This window comes from Phoca vitulina, unplaced genomic scaffold, assembly GCF_004348235.1.
Source record: "Phoca vitulina isolate PV1807 unplaced genomic scaffold, GSC_HSeal_1.0 scaffold13, whole genome shotgun sequence".
NCBI classification, from domain to species: Eukaryota; Metazoa; Chordata; class Mammalia; order Carnivora; family Phocidae; genus Phoca; species Phoca vitulina.
The window spans coordinates 2527676-2545329 of record NW_022589716.1 but is presented as its reverse complement, the minus strand read 5'-3'; the positions used below and the strand labels follow the sequence as shown (position 1 = coordinate 2545329).

The 17654-nt window shown below is 52.9% G+C and overlaps 1 protein-coding gene and 1 non-coding gene across 2 annotated transcripts; both read right to left on the bottom strand.

The window, feature by feature from the left end:
• Positions 1 to 5490: 5490 nt before the first annotated feature.
• Positions 5491 to 8935, bottom strand: RPL18A (ribosomal protein L18a). The gene is made up of 5 exons (XM_032412414.1): positions 8843 to 8935; positions 7354 to 7533; positions 6610 to 6739; positions 5858 to 5967; positions 5491 to 5638 (listed from the first exon to the last, which is right to left on the bottom strand). The coding sequence occupies exons 1-5, from the start codon at positions 8858 to 8860 to the stop codon at positions 5546 to 5548; spliced, it is 531 nt and encodes a 176-aa protein (XP_032268305.1). The 5' UTR covers positions 8861 to 8935; the 3' UTR covers positions 5491 to 5545.
• On the bottom strand, positions 6109 to 6241 carry LOC116637277. Its single transcript, XR_004300458.1, has one exon. It is a non-coding gene; the product is annotated as a small nucleolar RNA SNORA68 (small nucleolar RNA).
• Positions 8936 to 17654: the final 8719 nt, after the last annotated feature.

Here is a 17654-nt window from a genome sequence, read left to right as displayed (position 1 = left end):
CCCCCCCCCCCCCCCCCCCCCCCCGGCACCTGCAGCCATTCCCTTTCTTCAGAACCTAGCGGGAGGAAATCACCAAACCCCACCCCCAGGCTAAGCTGAGTGGGAGACATTGGGGTTCAGGTCCTAAATGCAGACATACTTGGGGGAGTCTTTGCTTGTCATTGTACCTCAGTTTCCCTATCTGTAAATGGAGATAAAGTAGCCCCTGCCCTGAGGAATAAATCGAGCCTACATAATACGAGCCTGGCACAGAGTAAAGCCTTCATTCATTCATGTCTTCATTCATTTGTTGTTTCCTGTGCCAAACACTCATGGAGCGTCTGTCCTGGGCCAGGTGTTAAGTGTATAATGGAGGTCATGGGGGAGGGACTGTCAGTGGCCTCGAATCCGAATAAATGGGGGGCCCATGACTCCTTGGGAGGGAGTGTCTGACATGTCCCCCATCGCGCAAATGAGGAGATCCAGGTTGGGGAGGGGAAGTCCCTTGCCTGGGGTCATGCCACCAAAGGACCCAGACACTGTCGTCTTGGGCCCTTCGCTGGTGGACTTGAGGGACTTTGGCCTCTGGAGGCTCTGACCTCTGGGTTGCAGTCCCGAAACGGGGTTCCCTCTTCCACAAGCGGGAGGGATCTAAGACCTCCGCCGGGTTGAACCCAAGGGCCCTGGAGTCCTGTCCAAGCCTCTGCCGCCTCCTGGTGGTCTCCGGCCAACTCGCGTCACTCCAGTTTGGTCCAGCATCTCCCATGCATCCCTTCGTGCCCCCTCCCACCGCCACCCCCGGCTCTCCCTCTCCGCGCGCTGGGAGGGGCCGGCCTGCACCCCCCTCCCCGAGACTGCGATAGGGCGGTTGACACCCGCCGTTGTCCGTCAATATGCACTCCGCCACCCCGGCCAGGAGGGTGCGGAGAGGGCACTGAGTTCCTTGTCCTTCCCCCGCCTTCATTTTTTTCCAGGCCCGTATGCGCTGCACCCATCTGGAGAATCTGATGGGAAAGGGTAAATCCTGGAGGGGATCCCCTTCCCGAAAAGCCATGCAAGCGAATGCAAATATATGCAAATGGTTGCAGCGCGCACAAACCCGGTCCTCCCTCCCCAGGGAGGTTCTGGGAGTGGTTACCATCCCCACGGCCAGCCTGTCTCTTCCGCGGTGAGGTGGGAGGCTGCAGACTGACGCTTGGGCTGAGGCCCGATCATTGAGCACCTACTGTGTGCAGGACCATGCACCTGCTGCCGGGGACACAGCAGGATCACAGGCACTTGACAATGACCGAGCCAGGAGGTGAACACACATTTCCGAAGCTGATGGTTGAGGAGTGAAGCAAAGTCAGAGAGGGAGCTGGCTTGGGGGACGACTTTATGTGGGCCTCTGGGAGGGGAACTCTTGGAGGAGGTGAGTGCAGACCCGGCAGGCAGAGGATGAGCCAAGCTTGGAGAGATGCAGGGGGAACAGCCAGTGCAAAGGCCCTGAGGTCAAGTGGAGTGAGCAGAGTGAGTGAGCACAGCGAAGGCCACAAGGGACCTTGAGCCTTGGCCAAGGGTGTGGATTTTATTCTGAGGGCGCTGGGGGGCCACTGGAGAGTTTGGAGCCAGAGGGACTTAATGAGATTTATAGACTCTGAAAAGCCCGCCATGTCCATGGCAGCGACCGTGGGGTGGGGATGGATTCAGAACGTGTTCTGGAATTCCAGGATTTGACAGGAGGCCCAGAGTTGGGAACCCTGAGGGGTGGGTGGGACCCTCTTCTCTGGGGTTGGAGGGGTACAGGAAGTGGGTTGGGGAGATGCAGTGGCACCTTCCCTGACTGTACAGTTCCCATATGGGCAGCGGGCAGGCAGGACGCCGTTGGTGAAGGGGGAGGGGCAGGGAGCTCCCTGACGGCCCGCAGCAACGGTCTGAGCACCCGGGGCAGGAATGTCAGGGTGTTGCATGGCTATTTGCTGTGCGCACCCCTGCCTGCTGCCCGGGCACCCCCAGGGCTCTCAAGGCTCCCTGGAGACATGGCAGGGGTCGGGGTGAGAGGCTGTGAGCTACTCTGGCTCCAGCATGACCTTCTGGGTGTCTGGTCTTGAACTTCTCCCTTGCACTCAGTAAAAGCAAACCATTCTTTTTTTTTTTTTTAACATTTTATTTATTTATTTGACAGAGAGAGACACAGCGAGAGAGGGAACACAAGCAGGGGGAGTGGGAGAGGGAGAAGCAGGCTTCCTGCCAAGCAGGGAGCCCCATGCGGGGCTCGATCCCAGGACCCTGTGATCATGACTGAGCTGAAGGCAGATGCTTAACCCACTGAGCCACCCAGGCGCCCCAAAAGCAAACCATTCTTACTAATGGCGCCGTAGCTTCCTGTGAGAGTCCACCATTCTTAAGTCCTGAGGATCCCAACTGTGATTCTAGGATTCCATGATTCTCAGGTAGTCTCTCCTGGTTTCAGGATCCAGGTCAGGTCTTCTGGGGCCCCTGCCTGTCTTGTCTTGCCTTAGTGCCTGCCTGCCCTTGCCGGATGGTCCTGACTCAGGAGCCCCTGGGGTACAGGGAGGGGCAACTTGTGATCTCTCCCCCAGGGCTCCCAGTCCTGCCGGGCATGGCACCTGAACAAACACAGGGCCTGGGAGGGCCTGGGAGCACCCAGCCAACCAGAGGGGTGTCAGCGATCCCGGAGGCAGGGGCCTCGTGGGCCTCACACCGAAGGGCTCATTATCTTATCTCCGGTTTTTGTTGTTCTTCTGCTTGGTTCATGCACCTCAACTATCTCTGCGGAGTGAGAGCTCAGTTCAGCAGTCCCCATCTCTGGCCAGCGTCCTGGCAACTGCTCTGTGCAGGGTTTGGTGGGGGGGGAGAGGGGGAGATTCCCAGGTGGATGGTTACATGGTAGAGGGGTCCGTGGGCGGGGTGGGTGGATGACTAGATGTAAGTTAGGAAGCTGGCGCTCACTCATCCTCAGTTCAAAGGTGCCTCAATAAGGGACTGACCCCACCCTTTGGCTGGTTGGGGCAGAGCCCTCCCACCTGGTTCCCAGGCTGTAACATGGATGAAGCCTTGATGAAGACCCAAGGTGGGGATGGGGGTGCACAGTGGGCCTTTGTGGGGCTGGGGCCTTCCACTTTCCTGGTGACATATCCTATCTCTAGTTCATCTTAAGTCTTCCCATACCCAGAACCAACCCCGCCTTACACAGGAAGAAACTAAAGCTGAGTGGGTAGTGACCTGCCCCAGGCACAACCATTAGGGCCCACCTCAGGGCAAAGTCACGAATGACGATGGAAAGCCTCCAGATTACAGCCGAAGCAGGACTGGTGTTTCCTTCTCCCCTTTTCTCATCACACAGACACAGGGTCAGATACCCAAAGTCCTTCTACCTTGCTGCTCCAGTGTGGCTTCTTAATGGCCAAAGATGGCTGCTGGAGCACCAGACATTGTGCCTATATTCCAGCCAGATGGGTATTTCCTGGAAATGGCACACATTGCTACTGCTAGTATCACATTGTTACCCCTAAATGCAAAGAAGCCTGGGAAATGTATTTTTTTCCGTGGGTGGCATCACCGAGGAAGGAGTATTTGGGGGCAACTAGAGGTTTCTGCCTGAAGCCATAAAAGATTAATACCAACAAGGCAAAAAATTCAAAAATTCTAGCCTGGCCCCAAAATATACCTTAAAAAACATCAAGTGCCCTGGAAGAAAGAATTTGCACCGTATTTGGGGGGAAACATGTATTTTTTTCCCACGTTTTTGCACCACATATGAAAGGAGCTTTCACAAAACAGTAACTTAAAAAATGACCAGCAGCCCCATAAAGGAGCCAAGGCCAAACAAATTGCGAGAAGTGCCTACTTCCTAAGAAGAAAAGGCAAATATAAATCCCCAAGATGGGACTTTTTTTTCAGCCATCGAAGTTTGCTTCTTATTAAATGCTATTGGGAGAGTAAATTGGTATGCCTGCGGGGTGGTGGTAGGGATCTTGGCAGGGTCAAAAATAAAAAACCTGGGTCCAGGAATGCCAGACCCAGGAGATTATCACTGTCCTTCCGCCATGTGGAGCGAACAAAGGGAAGGATATTCACTGGCTGTCCCTACCCTTTTCTGGGTTTGACTTCTTGAACCTGGGCCAAGCAGGGACACAGAAAAGCCACTGTCACTGGAATACACGTGTGGCTTACAAACTTCAGGCAGGCCAAACCAGTGACAATCTGGAACAGTCCAGCCAGGAGGCTCAGCAAGTGCAAAGGCGTGGAGGTGGGAAGGAACTGTTTCAGAGCAGTGGGCAAAGCAGCCAATGCAGGTCCAGGAAGCCGGTACCCTGTCCTCGGGTCTTTCTGGGGAAGCGGCTGGCTGTGCCCCAGCTCTGCCTCGGGCACCTCTCCAAACACAGGTGGAGTCTGAAGTGACCTGGTTTTCTGGAAACCACCGGGACTGATCATGCCAATGAGCCACCCCCACCTCAAGTGGGGGAAGAGAGGCTGGACCCTGGCCTGGGACACTCCAGGCCTGACTGCTCCCCAGGCCCCCACTCCACGCTGCCTTCTTGCTCCCTGGGTTTCTTCCCATTCCATGGCTCTCTGGAATAGAAGGCAGATCTTGATTGACCTTTGCCCCCAGGGCCTAAGGTTGTCACACTCCAAGTATCGTCAACTGAGTAAATCTGCCGAGTGCCCTAACTTTCTGATGAGGACTCACTCAGTGGGCCAGGGCTGCCAAGGTCACACACCAAGGACAGACGCTTCCCAAGATCTGCCCTCCTAGCTGTGCTTCAGCCTCCTGATTGAGGGGCTCAGCCAGCGCGGGATCAGCTTCATGCCTGGAACTCCCCAGGGCCTCAAGTGGTTTCCTGGAGACAGATACCCATGGTGAGCCCTTGACTTTCTGGGGCAGGATCAGGGAGTCCTTCAAGGAGCCCCCACCTAGTAAAGGAGGAACCACCACAGCAGAACACGCTCATGGCCCTCTCCGGCGCCCCCTGGTGTCTGCTCTGAGGATCCTGGAACCAAAGATAGGTTCTGAGCCTGGAGGGAAGAGGGGAAATCCCACAGGTGGACCAAAACCAACCCCATCATCCTGACTTCTTCTAGGCATCTGCCATCTGATGGCCACATCTCACCCAAACCGGGGGGGCGGGGGGCGGGGGGCGGGGAAAGCTGAGGCCCGTGTCTAACACGGAAGATGGGATAGGCTTAGGGGCCAAACCTTGTGGCCTGCAAGGCACCCCAAAGCTCACACGGGAGGGCCACCTGATGGGGCTGAAAACCAGGCCTTCTGGCTCTAGGACCCTGCCCGTGACAGCCCCTTGCTGGATGAAGCCCTGGGGAGCTAAGTGGGCAGGAGACAGCTTGGGGGTGTGGCCTTTACCATTCTCGGGGCTCCCCTTCTGGAGAAATCAGGTGCCTGGGCCCCACTTTGAGAGAGGAGGACCCCTCCCCAAGCAGAGAACTCACAGCTTGGCTGTGCCCTTTTGAGTTCTGCAGGGCATACAAAGAAAACAAGAGTGTCTGAGCACCTTGGTTTTTCCGAAGAGTTTATTTGAGCAGACCTGGAGACAGGGAGGCCCTGCATCTAAAAGAAGGTGTTGGGCCTCTTGGTGGTGAAGCGTGGCTTGTGCTGGCGACGCAGGACCCGGTGGGGCAGCGGGAACTTGATCTTGGAGTCCTGCAGTAAGGACAGGTGGGTGAGGGGGGTGGAAGCCTCTCAACCTTGTCTTCCAGGGGCCACTGAGGTGTGGCCACCCCCCACCGGGCTCCTGCGTCAAACCCAGTGCCTCCCTGTAGCTCCCAAGGCTGGGGGACAGAGGAGCAGCTGGGCCAGCTCCATGTTCCAGGGGAGCCCCCCTCAGCCAAGCCCACCCAGCAGGGCCCCCAGGGCACTCACGTGGAACTGCTTGACGGCTGGTCGGCGGCACTTGCTGGCTGCAATCTCCTCCACCTTCATGATCTGGATCGAGTGGGCCCGGGCACGGTGTCGGGCGCCCATGTCTCTGTCTGCAGGGAAGGAGGCAGGGCGAATGTGCACCCCGGGGTCTGGGCATTCCTCAAACCTCCCATCAAGTGCTGGTCTAGAGGAACCCCAACTTGGGGACTGGGTGGCCACAGTCTCTGGCCCCAGCAGGCACTGCTCATCAGGCATGTAGAACCTCCAAATTCACTTTGAGGGGCACAGCCACAGCCCCCCAAAGGCGACGAGATCCACTTGCTGTTAGCACCTCTGTTTAAACCGCTGCTATGAGAAGCAGCAGTTCTTGGGTTGAGGTGCTTGGGTTTGGGCCCTGGCAGGTAACCCGCCCTAGGAGCACCTGGGGATACCAGCAGCAGATCCCCACAGACAAGGCCTGGGCTAGACTCTGGGTGGGAGTTACAGCTGCACGAGTGATGGACCCCAAAGGTCCACCTGCTGCCAGGTTCCAGAAAAAGATGCACCTGGAGCATCCTCTCCACTCCTGCCCCTATGCAAACACCTCTTCTGTGTCCCCCATTAGCACCCCTGGACTCCCCACCCCCCTAATCCCAGAAGCCTCTGGCATGTGCCCTGCCTCAGTCTGGGGGGCGAGGGGGGCGCAGGCTGGGCTGCAGATGCCTGCAACAGGAGTCTAAGTGGGGGACTGGGCGCGGGACCCGGCGGCTTACAGCACTGGGTGACGGCGCCCGCAGTGGTCAGGTCCCGGTACTCCCGGTACATGTTGTGGGTGCCGCTGCGCGAGTCGTAGCGCAGCCAGATGCCGAAGTTCTTCACCCGCAAGGGGGATTTCTCGAACACCTAGATGCCAAAGACACTGGTGGGAGCAAGGGTGCCGAGCAGGCTCCGACCCGGCTCCGACCCTTGCTGATCCTCTGCCCCAGGCCTCTCTTGCGCCTGTTTCCCAGTCCTCGAATCTGAGAGCGCAGGAAGGCAATCTGCTGTCCTGGACAAATTCCCACAGCAACAGGAGGGCGCACACAGCCGTCCAGGCCGGCACACTTCCCCCATGTGGACCACCAGCTCAACTCCTCCCAAACACTACTCTCCCAAGACTATCTGGGCCCCAAAGCAGCTGCCACCCAGTGCAGCAGTATGATGCAGAGCCCAGCGCCCATCACAGCAAACATGCCCGGGTGACAGCACCTCTCCCCACTTCACACATGAGGCCCGGCGAAGGTGTGGCCTCAGCCCAAGTGTCCGAGCATGCCAGCCACACACTTCCTGGGCCCTGGGCGCTCTCATCAGGAAAAGGGCACTGAGGTATCCATCCCATCCCAACCTAGGGCTTAATTAATTACACAGGCGAATAAGCCAGGGGTTATGAAGTCCGGGAACTCTGCGGGGTGAGGAATGCCCCCACAGGAAGGTGTAAATCCACTCCAGACCCCACCCTGTTCTCAGACTCCCCGTACCTGCCCACAGTAAACAATTTCCCCCGAAGACTTCTTCATCTTTTTCAGCTGAGACACAAAGTACCAGAAGCGGGACTTGGCGACGACGTGATTAGGTGCAAAGATTCGCATGCGATACAGAGGCGGAGTGCGACATTTGGGGGTGGGCAGGCAGCGCCCCACCACCTTGTACTCTCGCAGCTGAAACAGAAACAGGGGTGAAGTGGGGCCCAACCCAGAGCCCTGAGGCAACTGTGAAGATTCACCTTACTCCCTTTCCCGAGCCTGGTGATAACTGGAATCAGGAGAGCGAAAATAGACTGTCCCATCACAGGGCATCCATGTGGAATCCCGGTGACTGCACTGTCCCAGCCTTCCCAGAACAAGGATCGAGGGTGGGAGGATTAAGATGCCTGGGTACCCTTTGCCTTGGCTCGGGAAAGCTGGGCAGGGCTGTCAATCTCGCTGTCCTTCCCTTTCTGTTTATATTCCTGTGAAAAAAGCCGAAGCCTAAACCTGCAGGCTCCTTCCTCCACAGCCACTTTGCAGCTCACATCTTCCCAAAGTCCTCTTTCACTCTGGGGCCCTAAGACAGTGACCAGCCTGGGATCCCACAGCCCACCCCAGGCAGAACGAGAACAAGAATCCAGTTCCCTCCCCAGCCCTGCTGCCATGGGACCTGCAGCTGCTTCAGTATTCCCAGCAGCAGCCCAAAGGGGTTTGGACTTCCCAGTGAACTCTACCTGTTTACACAGATACAAAAACAAAGATGTCAGCCAGGCCCAAACACTGCAATATAGTACAAAGAACCCGCCCTCAAGTAAATGACTCGCCATCATTTTACTAATATGAGGAGACAGCCCCAAATACCGCAAACTTGTCTCCTGCTCCCACCTCTCCATGTGACTAATCAGCCCCGCGGACCACCTGTTCAGGAGGGGACCGATGCAGCTGGCCCCTTTCCTAGCGTGGAAACTGAGGCTGGGGAGCTGTACAGGACCCACCCTGTTTCTCGGGAGGGCTTGCTCTTCCATCTCTGCGCCACAGCGCCCTCTGATTTTACCAAGCACTAGTCACAGCGATAAAGTTCCCCGTGTCAGCTCGGGTTTACGGTTTTCTTCTACTTCTCACAACCCCGCCGGGGGAGAAGAAATATTAACGTTTCCTCCCACCACGTCCACTTTGCAAATGGGGAAACCGAGACTTGGAAGATCGACAAAGTCCCGTTGTTCGCAACGTCCAAGCCGGGCAACTTGTCCCTTCCCCTGGAAAGGAGACCCGGCCTCTCCGGCCCCCGCGATTTCCCAGCAGGCCGGGACCATGGCACCAGACTCCCCACGCGGCGCCCGCAATGGCCGCCATGTTGGCTGCACCTGGGGGCGATGGCGCGCGGCGGCGCGGGACCCAGCCAAGAGCGCGCTCCTGCTACGCGGCCCGTGCCACCTGCCGGGGCCTCCGATTCGATCTACACTGCACTCCCCGGCCCCGTGCCCCGCCGCGCTCGCCTTACTGTTCCCGAAGCCTTCATGGCGCACTATCCGCTTTCGCCGCCACACAAGAAAGGAAGTGGCTACCCTAGCGCAGCCGCTCACTAAGACTTCGTTGCCGGAAGTCCCGCCTCCTAGAGGCCGCATGCCCATTGGCTTCTCTTTCCGACGCTCAACAAGATTTGCCTTTTCATTGGCTCTAGGTCCACCAACCTTTCACAGTCCTTCCTTCCTCGGCAGCGAGACTGAAACTCACAAAAGGGAGCTCCACTAGCCCCTCCCTTTCCACCATGGGCGTAAGGGAGCGTCGTGCGCGGCACGCCGGGAGTTGTAGGCACCCCGGGAGGTCTGGGTGGTAGTTTGAGCGTTCCACTTCCAGGGGATGCTCGCGGGTAGAATTTATTTCCTTACTGCTTTATATTCCATGAAGTGACTATTTCCTAGTGTAATATTTTAATTCTTTTAATGATTTTTTCTATATATATTTAATACATTTTCTTTTAAGATTTATTTTTTTAAGTAATCTTGACACCCAAGATAGGGTTTGAACTCACAACCCCGAGATCAAGAGTCTCATGCTCCACCCATGAGCCCGCCAGGTCCCGGGACCCTACTATATTTTTTAAGTTATTTCTTTAGTGGTTGCTCTAGGGCTTAACACATACATCTTAATTTAGAATCTCCTTCAAATTTATGCTGCCTTAATTTTAATGAGATTTAGAAATGTTCCTCCTATATAATTCATTTCCTCTGCCCCCTTTTGTCTCATTGTTATTATTGTGCTATTATTGTTATACATATTACATCTATATATGTTACAAACCTAACAATATATTGTTGCAATTGTTACTTAAAATTGTAGAGCTGTTAAAGAATGTGAGAAAATAGAGGAGGGCAAGTATGTGTTCATAAAGTTTGTTATATTAATTTTCTCCATTTGCATTTCTGGTTCTCTTCACTTGTTTTTGTGGATTAGTGTTACTACCTGGTGTCATTTCCTTATTCCTATACTTTGCTCACTTCCTTTGTAATTTATATATATTTTCATACAATTGCTTCTTAAAACAGTTAAGAGACCAAAAAATGCATTTGTGCTGCCTTTTTTTTTTTTAAGAGTTTATTTATTTATTTGACAGAGAGAGAGACACAGCGAGAGAGGGAACACAAGGAGGGGAAGTGGGAGAGGGAGAAGCAGGCTTCCCGCGGAGCAGGGATCATGACCTGAGCCGAAGGCAGACGCTTAATGACTGAGCCACCCAGGCACCCTTGTGCTACCTTTTATAATTACAGAATTATCTTTGTGGTCTTTCATTTTTCATGAGTGTTAGAACTAACATCTAGGGCCTTTTCACACATGGGCAGGAAATGAGTTAGTCAGTGCCTTCTTGAAAAATCGGAAAATTGGTTGGAGAGGAGGATGAGGGATGGAGTGTAGTCAGGGGACGAGGCCTGCCTCCTCCCGGCTCTGGCCCCTTCCCTGCTCAGGACAACAGGCAATAGGCGACTCCCTCCGAACGACACTGCCGCGAGTGTCCACCAGGTAGCAGAAGAGCTCTTGCCTTGGCTGCCGGGCTGAGGCCAAGAGCCTGGACGCTAGTGCGGGTGGGGAAGGCACAAGTTCATAACCCACAAATAGTTCCCAGGCGTATCATCTCTTTGGGCCTCAGTTTCCCCAACTGTCAGATGAGGCTAATAAGTCCCCAGCTCCTGGAGTTATGAGATTTAAATGGCGTATAATGTTTGGACTGGGGGAGGCAGGGGCCCTAGCCCTGGGGCTGTAGCGCTCCAGTGTGCTTGAACTCTTCTAGCTGGGCCTCAGTTTCCCCAGGCTGCAGTCAGGGAGTGGGAGAGTAGAAAGAGGTACTGGAAAACGAGAGCAGGCCCGCCGCACAAATCGAGTCTGGGAGGGCCAGAGCGGGGCTAGAGGAGGGGGAGCAGGGAGGGCAGGTGAGGAGAAGGGAGAAGGGAAGGGTAGGGAGAGGGAAGGAAGGGCCCCAGGCTCAGCCCCAGCCTTGGAGCCAGGCGCTTGTATCTCCAAGGCCTGGGTCAGGGTGACACCCTCAGCTGGAGCCGAAGGAGGAATCCGGGGGCGGGGGGGGGGGGTGTTGTCTAAAGATTGTTAAGAAACTTTTTCCCCCCTTTTTGGCTCTGCTTGGTGAGTGCTGCCCTGGCCCCTGCCACGCCCCTGACCCTCCCTCCCAGATGCTCTGCTCCTGGCTGCCTCTGCCTGGCCTTCAGCCAAGCAGGGAGCCCAGCTGGGTCAGCTGATCTGGGCTAGGCCCTCTCACTCACTGTCATTCAATCAGGCCGGCCACCCCTGGGCTCCCCTGTCCTCCCAGTCTTTCTTCTTCCGTTGGACCTTGAAGGTGCCCTTTCTTAATCCAGGCTCCCGGGCCACACCCGGCCTCACCCCAGCTTGGATCACCACCCTGGCGGTCATGGCCTGAGCTGCCCCGCCTTCCCCATCTGGGCTACCAGCACCTCCATCTTTCCAGGGCTCCATGCACTGGCCCAAGATTCTGCTCCTGTCCCTTCATCCTGCAAACGCCCCCAAGACACTCACTGCCCTGGACTCCAGATGCCACAAGTCCCTGGCCCTGGCCTCCTGCCCCTCCTCTCCTGCCCCTAATTGTTCCTGCTCCCAAATTGCCTAAGGCTCTTCCTCTGAATTCGATCATTCATTCATTCATCCCAATCATTCATTCATTCATTCGAGTACCTCCATGTGCCAGGCATTGGGGACACACAGCAGTGATCACGACAACCAAGAATTCCAGCCTGGCGAGAGCTGACATACTGTTGGGAGAAATGGACAAAAACAAGAGAAATAAGAAGAATAGGCACCACAGCAGAATGTGAGAAAAATAAACAGGAAGGGGGGGTTCTCTGTAGGCTCCATGCAACTATCGTCCCCCATCCCCAGCCAGGAGCCAGACCCCATTTCCCTTTTCTCAGCCTAATTGGGGGAGGATCCTAGGGCATTGTGAGTAGGGGAAGCAAGCCAAGCTGGAGACTCTTCTTTCCCATCAGTGGCCCCTCCTGAGCCTGTTTCCCCCTCGCCCCCCCCCACAGGGGGGCTCACAATCCACGCCTCTGGGGTGGGTACAGGGATTAAATGGATTGCTCTGTGTGCAAAGCCATAGTGCACTTGTGAGCACTTGATGTGTTTGCTCTTCTCATGATCAATATGATTGCTTTGGTTCACGGTCAACTTCTGAACAGCAGCTCTCCTCATTCCTATTTCCTCTCCCATCCCATGTGCTTACATATGTTCCCTTTTTTGATTAAACACTTACCTTTCAACACTATTACAAATACGAAGTTCAACAGGCATGAAAATGTAAATGACAACTATCTCCCTCTTTTGCCTACCATGGCTCCCAGGTGGCCACCACAGGAACAAGTTATGTAATTATGTTTATGTTTCCCTGCAAAGGGTCTCCGCATCCTCATCATCTCTTTCTACACAAAGCAAAGCTTCCTGCCCAGGCAGGTGTGCACCTTGCTCTTTCCTTTGCCAAGTATCCCGGAGGTCTTCCCACATTGTCGGCATTTCGCCGCCCTGTTCTTCTGCAAAGCTGCATAATACGCAGTGCTGAGAATGGCCAGAGTTTGTACAGCAAATCCCCTGTGGCTGGGCATTTGGGTCATTTGCGTCTGGTTGCTGTTACAGAGAATGCCATGATGAATCCACAGCCCTGTAGAGTAGGTATCACTCCTGGGAGGTTGATTTGCTGGAAGGAGCCTTGCTGGGTCCCAGGGCATTGTCTTCAGCTTCCGCCTGATTCCCTCTGTAGGGCTTGGCCATTTCCACCCCTGACGGCAGCAATGAGAATCAGTGCAGACCCCTGAGAATAAACTGAAGTCTTACACTTTTCAGCTTTGTCAGTCTAACAGGTGGGAAACAGCCCCTTGTGATTCCTCTCCACCCCCCACCTTTTCAACTTTTTTAAAAAAAGATTTTATTTATTTATTTATTTAAGATTTTATTTATTTATTCATAAGAGACAGAGAGAGAGGCAGAGGGAGAAGCAGGCTCCCCGCTGAGCAGGGAGCCCGATGCGGGACTCAATCCCAGGACTCTGGGATCATGACCTGAGCTGAAGGCAGACGCTTAACCATCTGAGCCACCCAGGTGCCCAAGATTTTATTTATTTTTATTTGAGAGAGAGAGAGCAGGTGCGCACAGGAGTGGGGAGGGGGCAGAGGGAGAGAGAGAGAAGGCAGACCCCCCTGCTGAGCAGGGAGCCTGCCCAGGGACTTGATCCCAGGAATCCGGGATCACGACCTGAGCTGAAGGCGGATGCTTAACTGACTGAGCCACCCAGGCGCCCCCCTTTTCACCTTTATTAAGTGTAATTGGAGTAGACTAAGTCGCACATATGTTAAGTGCATGCTTTGTGCAGTTTTGACAAGTGTGTAAATCTATGAAACCATGACCACAGTCAAGGCGATGAACATATATCACCACCCCCACCAGTGTCCTGCATCCCTTCACAGCACCCCCTTCTCTGCACTTTTCATTGCCAGGCAACCTGATCTGCTTTCTGTCACTAAAAATTGTTTGCATGTTCCAGAATGTTATACGTAAGCTTTGTGCTTGGCTTCTTCCACTCAGCATGATGATTCTGAGATTGTTCCAAGTTGTTGCATTACCACTTTTTTTCTCTTAGAGAGAGAGAGAGAGAGAGCATGAGCACTTGTGCATGCGTGAGTAGGGGAGGGGCAGAGAGAGAGGGATAGAGAGACTCCCAAGCCGGCTCCACGCTCCGCACCAGCCCAATGCCAGGCTCCATCTCAGGACCCTGAGATCATGACCTGAGCTGAAATCAAAAGTTGGATGCTTGGGGTGCCTGGGTGGCTCAGTTGTTAAGCATCTGCCTTCTGCTCAGGTCATGATCCTGGGGTCCTGGGATCAGCCCTGCATCGGGCTCCTTGGTCAGCAGGGAGCCTGCTTCTCCCTCTGCCTCTGCTGCTCCCCCTGCTTGTGTGCTTTCTCTCTCTCTGACAAATAAATAAATAAAATCTTTTTAAAAAATGAGTTTGGTTATTCTAGGTCCTTTGTAATTCTATATAAATTTTAAAGTCAGTGCCAGTTTCTGCAAAAAAAAAAAAAAAAAAAAAATCCCGCTGAATCAAAGATCAATTTGGGGAGAACTAACATCTTAACAACACTGAGTCTGCCAATCAATGAACACGGTATATTTTTCAACTTATTTAGATCTTCTTGAATTTTGCCTGGTAATATCTGTAGTTTTTAGTGCAGAGATCTTAGACTTCTTTTGATATATTTACCCCTAGATATTTAATTTTTTCTGCTGCTGCAAATAGGATTTTTTTAAAAATTAAAAAAAATTTTTTTTAAATTACACTTTCCAGTTGTTTGCTATTATATAAAAATATATAGTATAGGGGCGCTTGGGTGCTCAGTCGGTTAATCGTCTGCCTTCAGCTCAGGTCATGATCTCAGGGTCCTGGGATGGAGCCCGGCGTGGGGCTCCCCGCTCAGCGGGGAGTCTGCTTCTCCCTCTCCCTCTGCCTACCACTCTGCTTACTTGTGCTCTCTCTCTCTGGCAAATAAATAAATAAAATCTTTAAAAAAAGAATATATAATATATAAGAATTCAACTGAATTTTGTATTTTTTTTTTTTTAAAGATTTTATTTATTTATTTGAGAGAGAGAGAATGAGAGAGAGCGAGTACATGAGAGGGGGGAGGGTCAGAGGGAGAAGCAGACTCCCTGCCGAGCAGGGAGCCCGATGCGGGACTCGATCCAGGGACTCCAGGATCATGACCTGAGCCGAAGGCAGTCGCTTAACCAACTGAGCCACCCAGGCGCCCTGAATTTTGTATATTTTTAACTTGTGAACTTGCTAAATAAATTTATTAGTTCAGTAGTTACCATAGATTCCCTTGGATTTTTTACATATAAATAATCATATCATCTGCAAGTAGGAAGAGTTTTACTTCCTCCTTTCCAATCTTTATACACTTTATTTATTTTTCTAGCCTCATTGTAATAACTATGACATCCAGAGGGATGTGGAATAGAAGTGGTGAAAATGGACATCCTGGTATTCTTTCCAATCTCAGCAGGAAACAATTCAGTCTTTGACACTGAGTAAAATATTACCCATAGCTTTTTTTGTAGATGCTTCTTCTCAGTTTGAGGACATTCCCATTTATACCTACTTTGCTAAAAGTTTTTATGAATAGGTGTTGAATTTGGTCAAATCTTTCCTATATCCATTGAAATGATCATATGGTTTCACTGTGCTTGAAATTTACATTTCTCCTAATACAAATGAGGCTGAGAATCTTTTTCTGTTTTTTGGGTATTTTTTTTAGATTTATTTATTTATTTTAGAGAAAGAGTGAAAGAGAGAGAGAGTGCATGGGGCGGGGGTAGGGGCAGAGGGAGAGGGAGAGAGAATGCAAGCAGACTTCCACACTCAATGTGGAGCCTGACACAGGGCTTGATCTCACAACCCTAAGACCATGACCTGAGCCGAAACCAAGAGTCAAGACGCTTAACCGACTGCGCCACTCAGGTACCCCTCTTTTTCTGGGTTTAAGAACCATTCATATTTCATTTTCTGTGACTTCTGAGTTCATAGCCTGCTAAGTTATTGGCATTTTCTTATTGTTTTCTAGGAGGTGCTTGTATAATGAAGAGATTTTATCCACGATATGAGTTCACATTTGTTTCCGGTTTCATTTGTTTATTCTTTGACTGCATTTATGGGCTTTTTGCCAGCAGAAAATTCGGGATGTTTATATCACTAAAGTTTCCACTTTGTTCTTTTTTTTTTTTTAAGATTTATTTATTTATTTGAGAGAGAGAGAGAGAGAGAGCAGGGGGAAGGGGCAGAGAGAACAGGAGAGAGAATCTCCAATAGACTCCACGCTGAGTGTAGACCCTAATGTGGGGGTCGGTCCCAGGACCCCGAGGTTATGACCTGAGCTGAAACCAAGAGTCGGACACTCAACTGACTGAGCCACCCAAGTGCCCCTCCAGTTTGTTCTTGAGCAAACTTTCTGGGCTCTGCCTCCCTGAAACTTCCTGATGGAGCCTTCACATACCCCTCTCTGGGGCCAACGGTGTCACCTTTGTCCTAACCCTGTTCCCTTCCTGCTCATTCTCAAAAACACCACAGTGACCATCATACTGGAGTTGTCAGGGGCCTAGAAACTCACTGTGCTTCCTGGAGGGCTGGGGTTCCACCTCAGGGCCAGGGATGGGAGTAACGTTTGCATTCCTCTCTGCTGAAGCCACACAGGAAGTAAAAGAAAAATGCTACAGCTAAGTCCCTGTGCAGCACTTCCTGCCCCCAGCCGGCTGTGGTTCCAGCTGCGCGGAGGTTATACTCATCCCCTCCCTCCCCCGACAAGCCCCACTGATGCTCCCAAGCAAGTCTCAGAGCACTAAGTCCCTAACACCCTGCCCTTCAGAAACACTGTGACCTGGTCCAGTCTCCCACCCTCTGCAGGAGCTCCCCTCACCTCCAGATCACTCTTTGGCTAACCCCACTTGTCCTTGGATTTCAGTATCAAAGCCGTCTCCTCCAGGAAGCCCTCCTAGACTCAGGGCCTCTCCTAGCAGCCTGGCCCTGGGGGCCACTGGGACAATTATTGGGTTTAATTTTTTTTTAAGTTTATTTATTTATTTAAGTAATCTCTACACCCAACATGGGACTTGAACTCACGACCTGGAGATCGAGAGTCGCATGGCTCTTCCGACTGAGCCAGCCAGGCACCCCTGGGTAATAGTTTAATATCATCTCTCCCACTAGACTGTCAGCTCCACTAGGCAGAGACTGGTCTGCTCTGGTAGGTGCCCCATAAGTGTCTGTGGGTGATCGAACTAAAGTCAACAAAATACATACATGCCAAAGCCATTTTTGTGCCAGGACATGTGATGGGATTTTGGAGATGAAAGAGTCCTCTAAAATCTATTCCCCAAACTCTACTTTCGGGGGTAAGGACACTGGGCTGGGTCACCGAGATGCTACCCTAGCCTCCTGCCTCCTCCACTCACTGCCTCCTCTCTGCTCAAACTGCTCACCTCACTCTACCTCAGGGCCTTTGCACTTGAGGTGCCCACCACCGGGTGTGCTCTTTCCTTGTCCTACTTCAGATCCCGACTCAATTAATCATGACCGCTGCACAGAGGTCCCCCCACTGCCACAACCCTCCCCACCCCAGCCCCAGTCTGTGCCATCACTCTGCTTTTCTTTGTTTTTGTTTTTGTTTTTTTTTAAGATTTTATGTATTTATTTGACAGAGAGAGACACAGCGAGAGAGGGAACACAAGCAGGGGGAGTGGGAGAGAGAGAAGCAGGCTTCCTGCCGAGCAGGGAGCCGGATGCAGGGCACGATCCCAGGACCCTGGGATCATGACCTGAGCCAAAGGCAGACATTTAAGGACTGAGCTACCCAGGCGCCCCCTGCTTTTCTTTGTTATCCTTAATTAGTAATTGTCTCCCTGGCCGACCAGAAGGTGAGGTGAGCCTGCTTCTAGGGCGGGGTGTAGGGCATGGTGCACAGAAGGGGCCTGTTATGCCTCCTAGGGTCTCATGGGAGAAACACCCGGAAGAACTTGACCTTTGTCTGGGGCAACTTTCCTGCCTCCTTCCTGGGTAGATCAAGCCCAGTTCCCTTCTCTGGGTGCAAAATTAGTTCAGCCTGAATACCCAACCCAGATGTGCCTCAGATAGGTGAACTGAGGCCCAAGGAGCTGGGGCATTGCCAGGGCCCCCCAGTGAGTGAGCAGCAGTCCGGAGCCTGCTGAGAACCCCTCTGTGACCGGGGCCTTTCTCTGTGCTGTTGCTCCT

Coding starts and splice junctions, on each gene's coding strand:
- RPL18A (XM_032412414.1), bottom strand. Junction 5,968..6,609: donor GGGCGCCGTCACCCAGTGCT/GTAAGCCGCCGG, acceptor CCTTCCCTGCAG/ACAGAGACATGGGCGCCCGA. Junction 5,639..5,857: donor CAGCCGTCAAGCAGTTCCAC/GTGAGTGCCCTG, acceptor TCCTTACTGCAG/GACTCCAAGATCAAGTTCCC.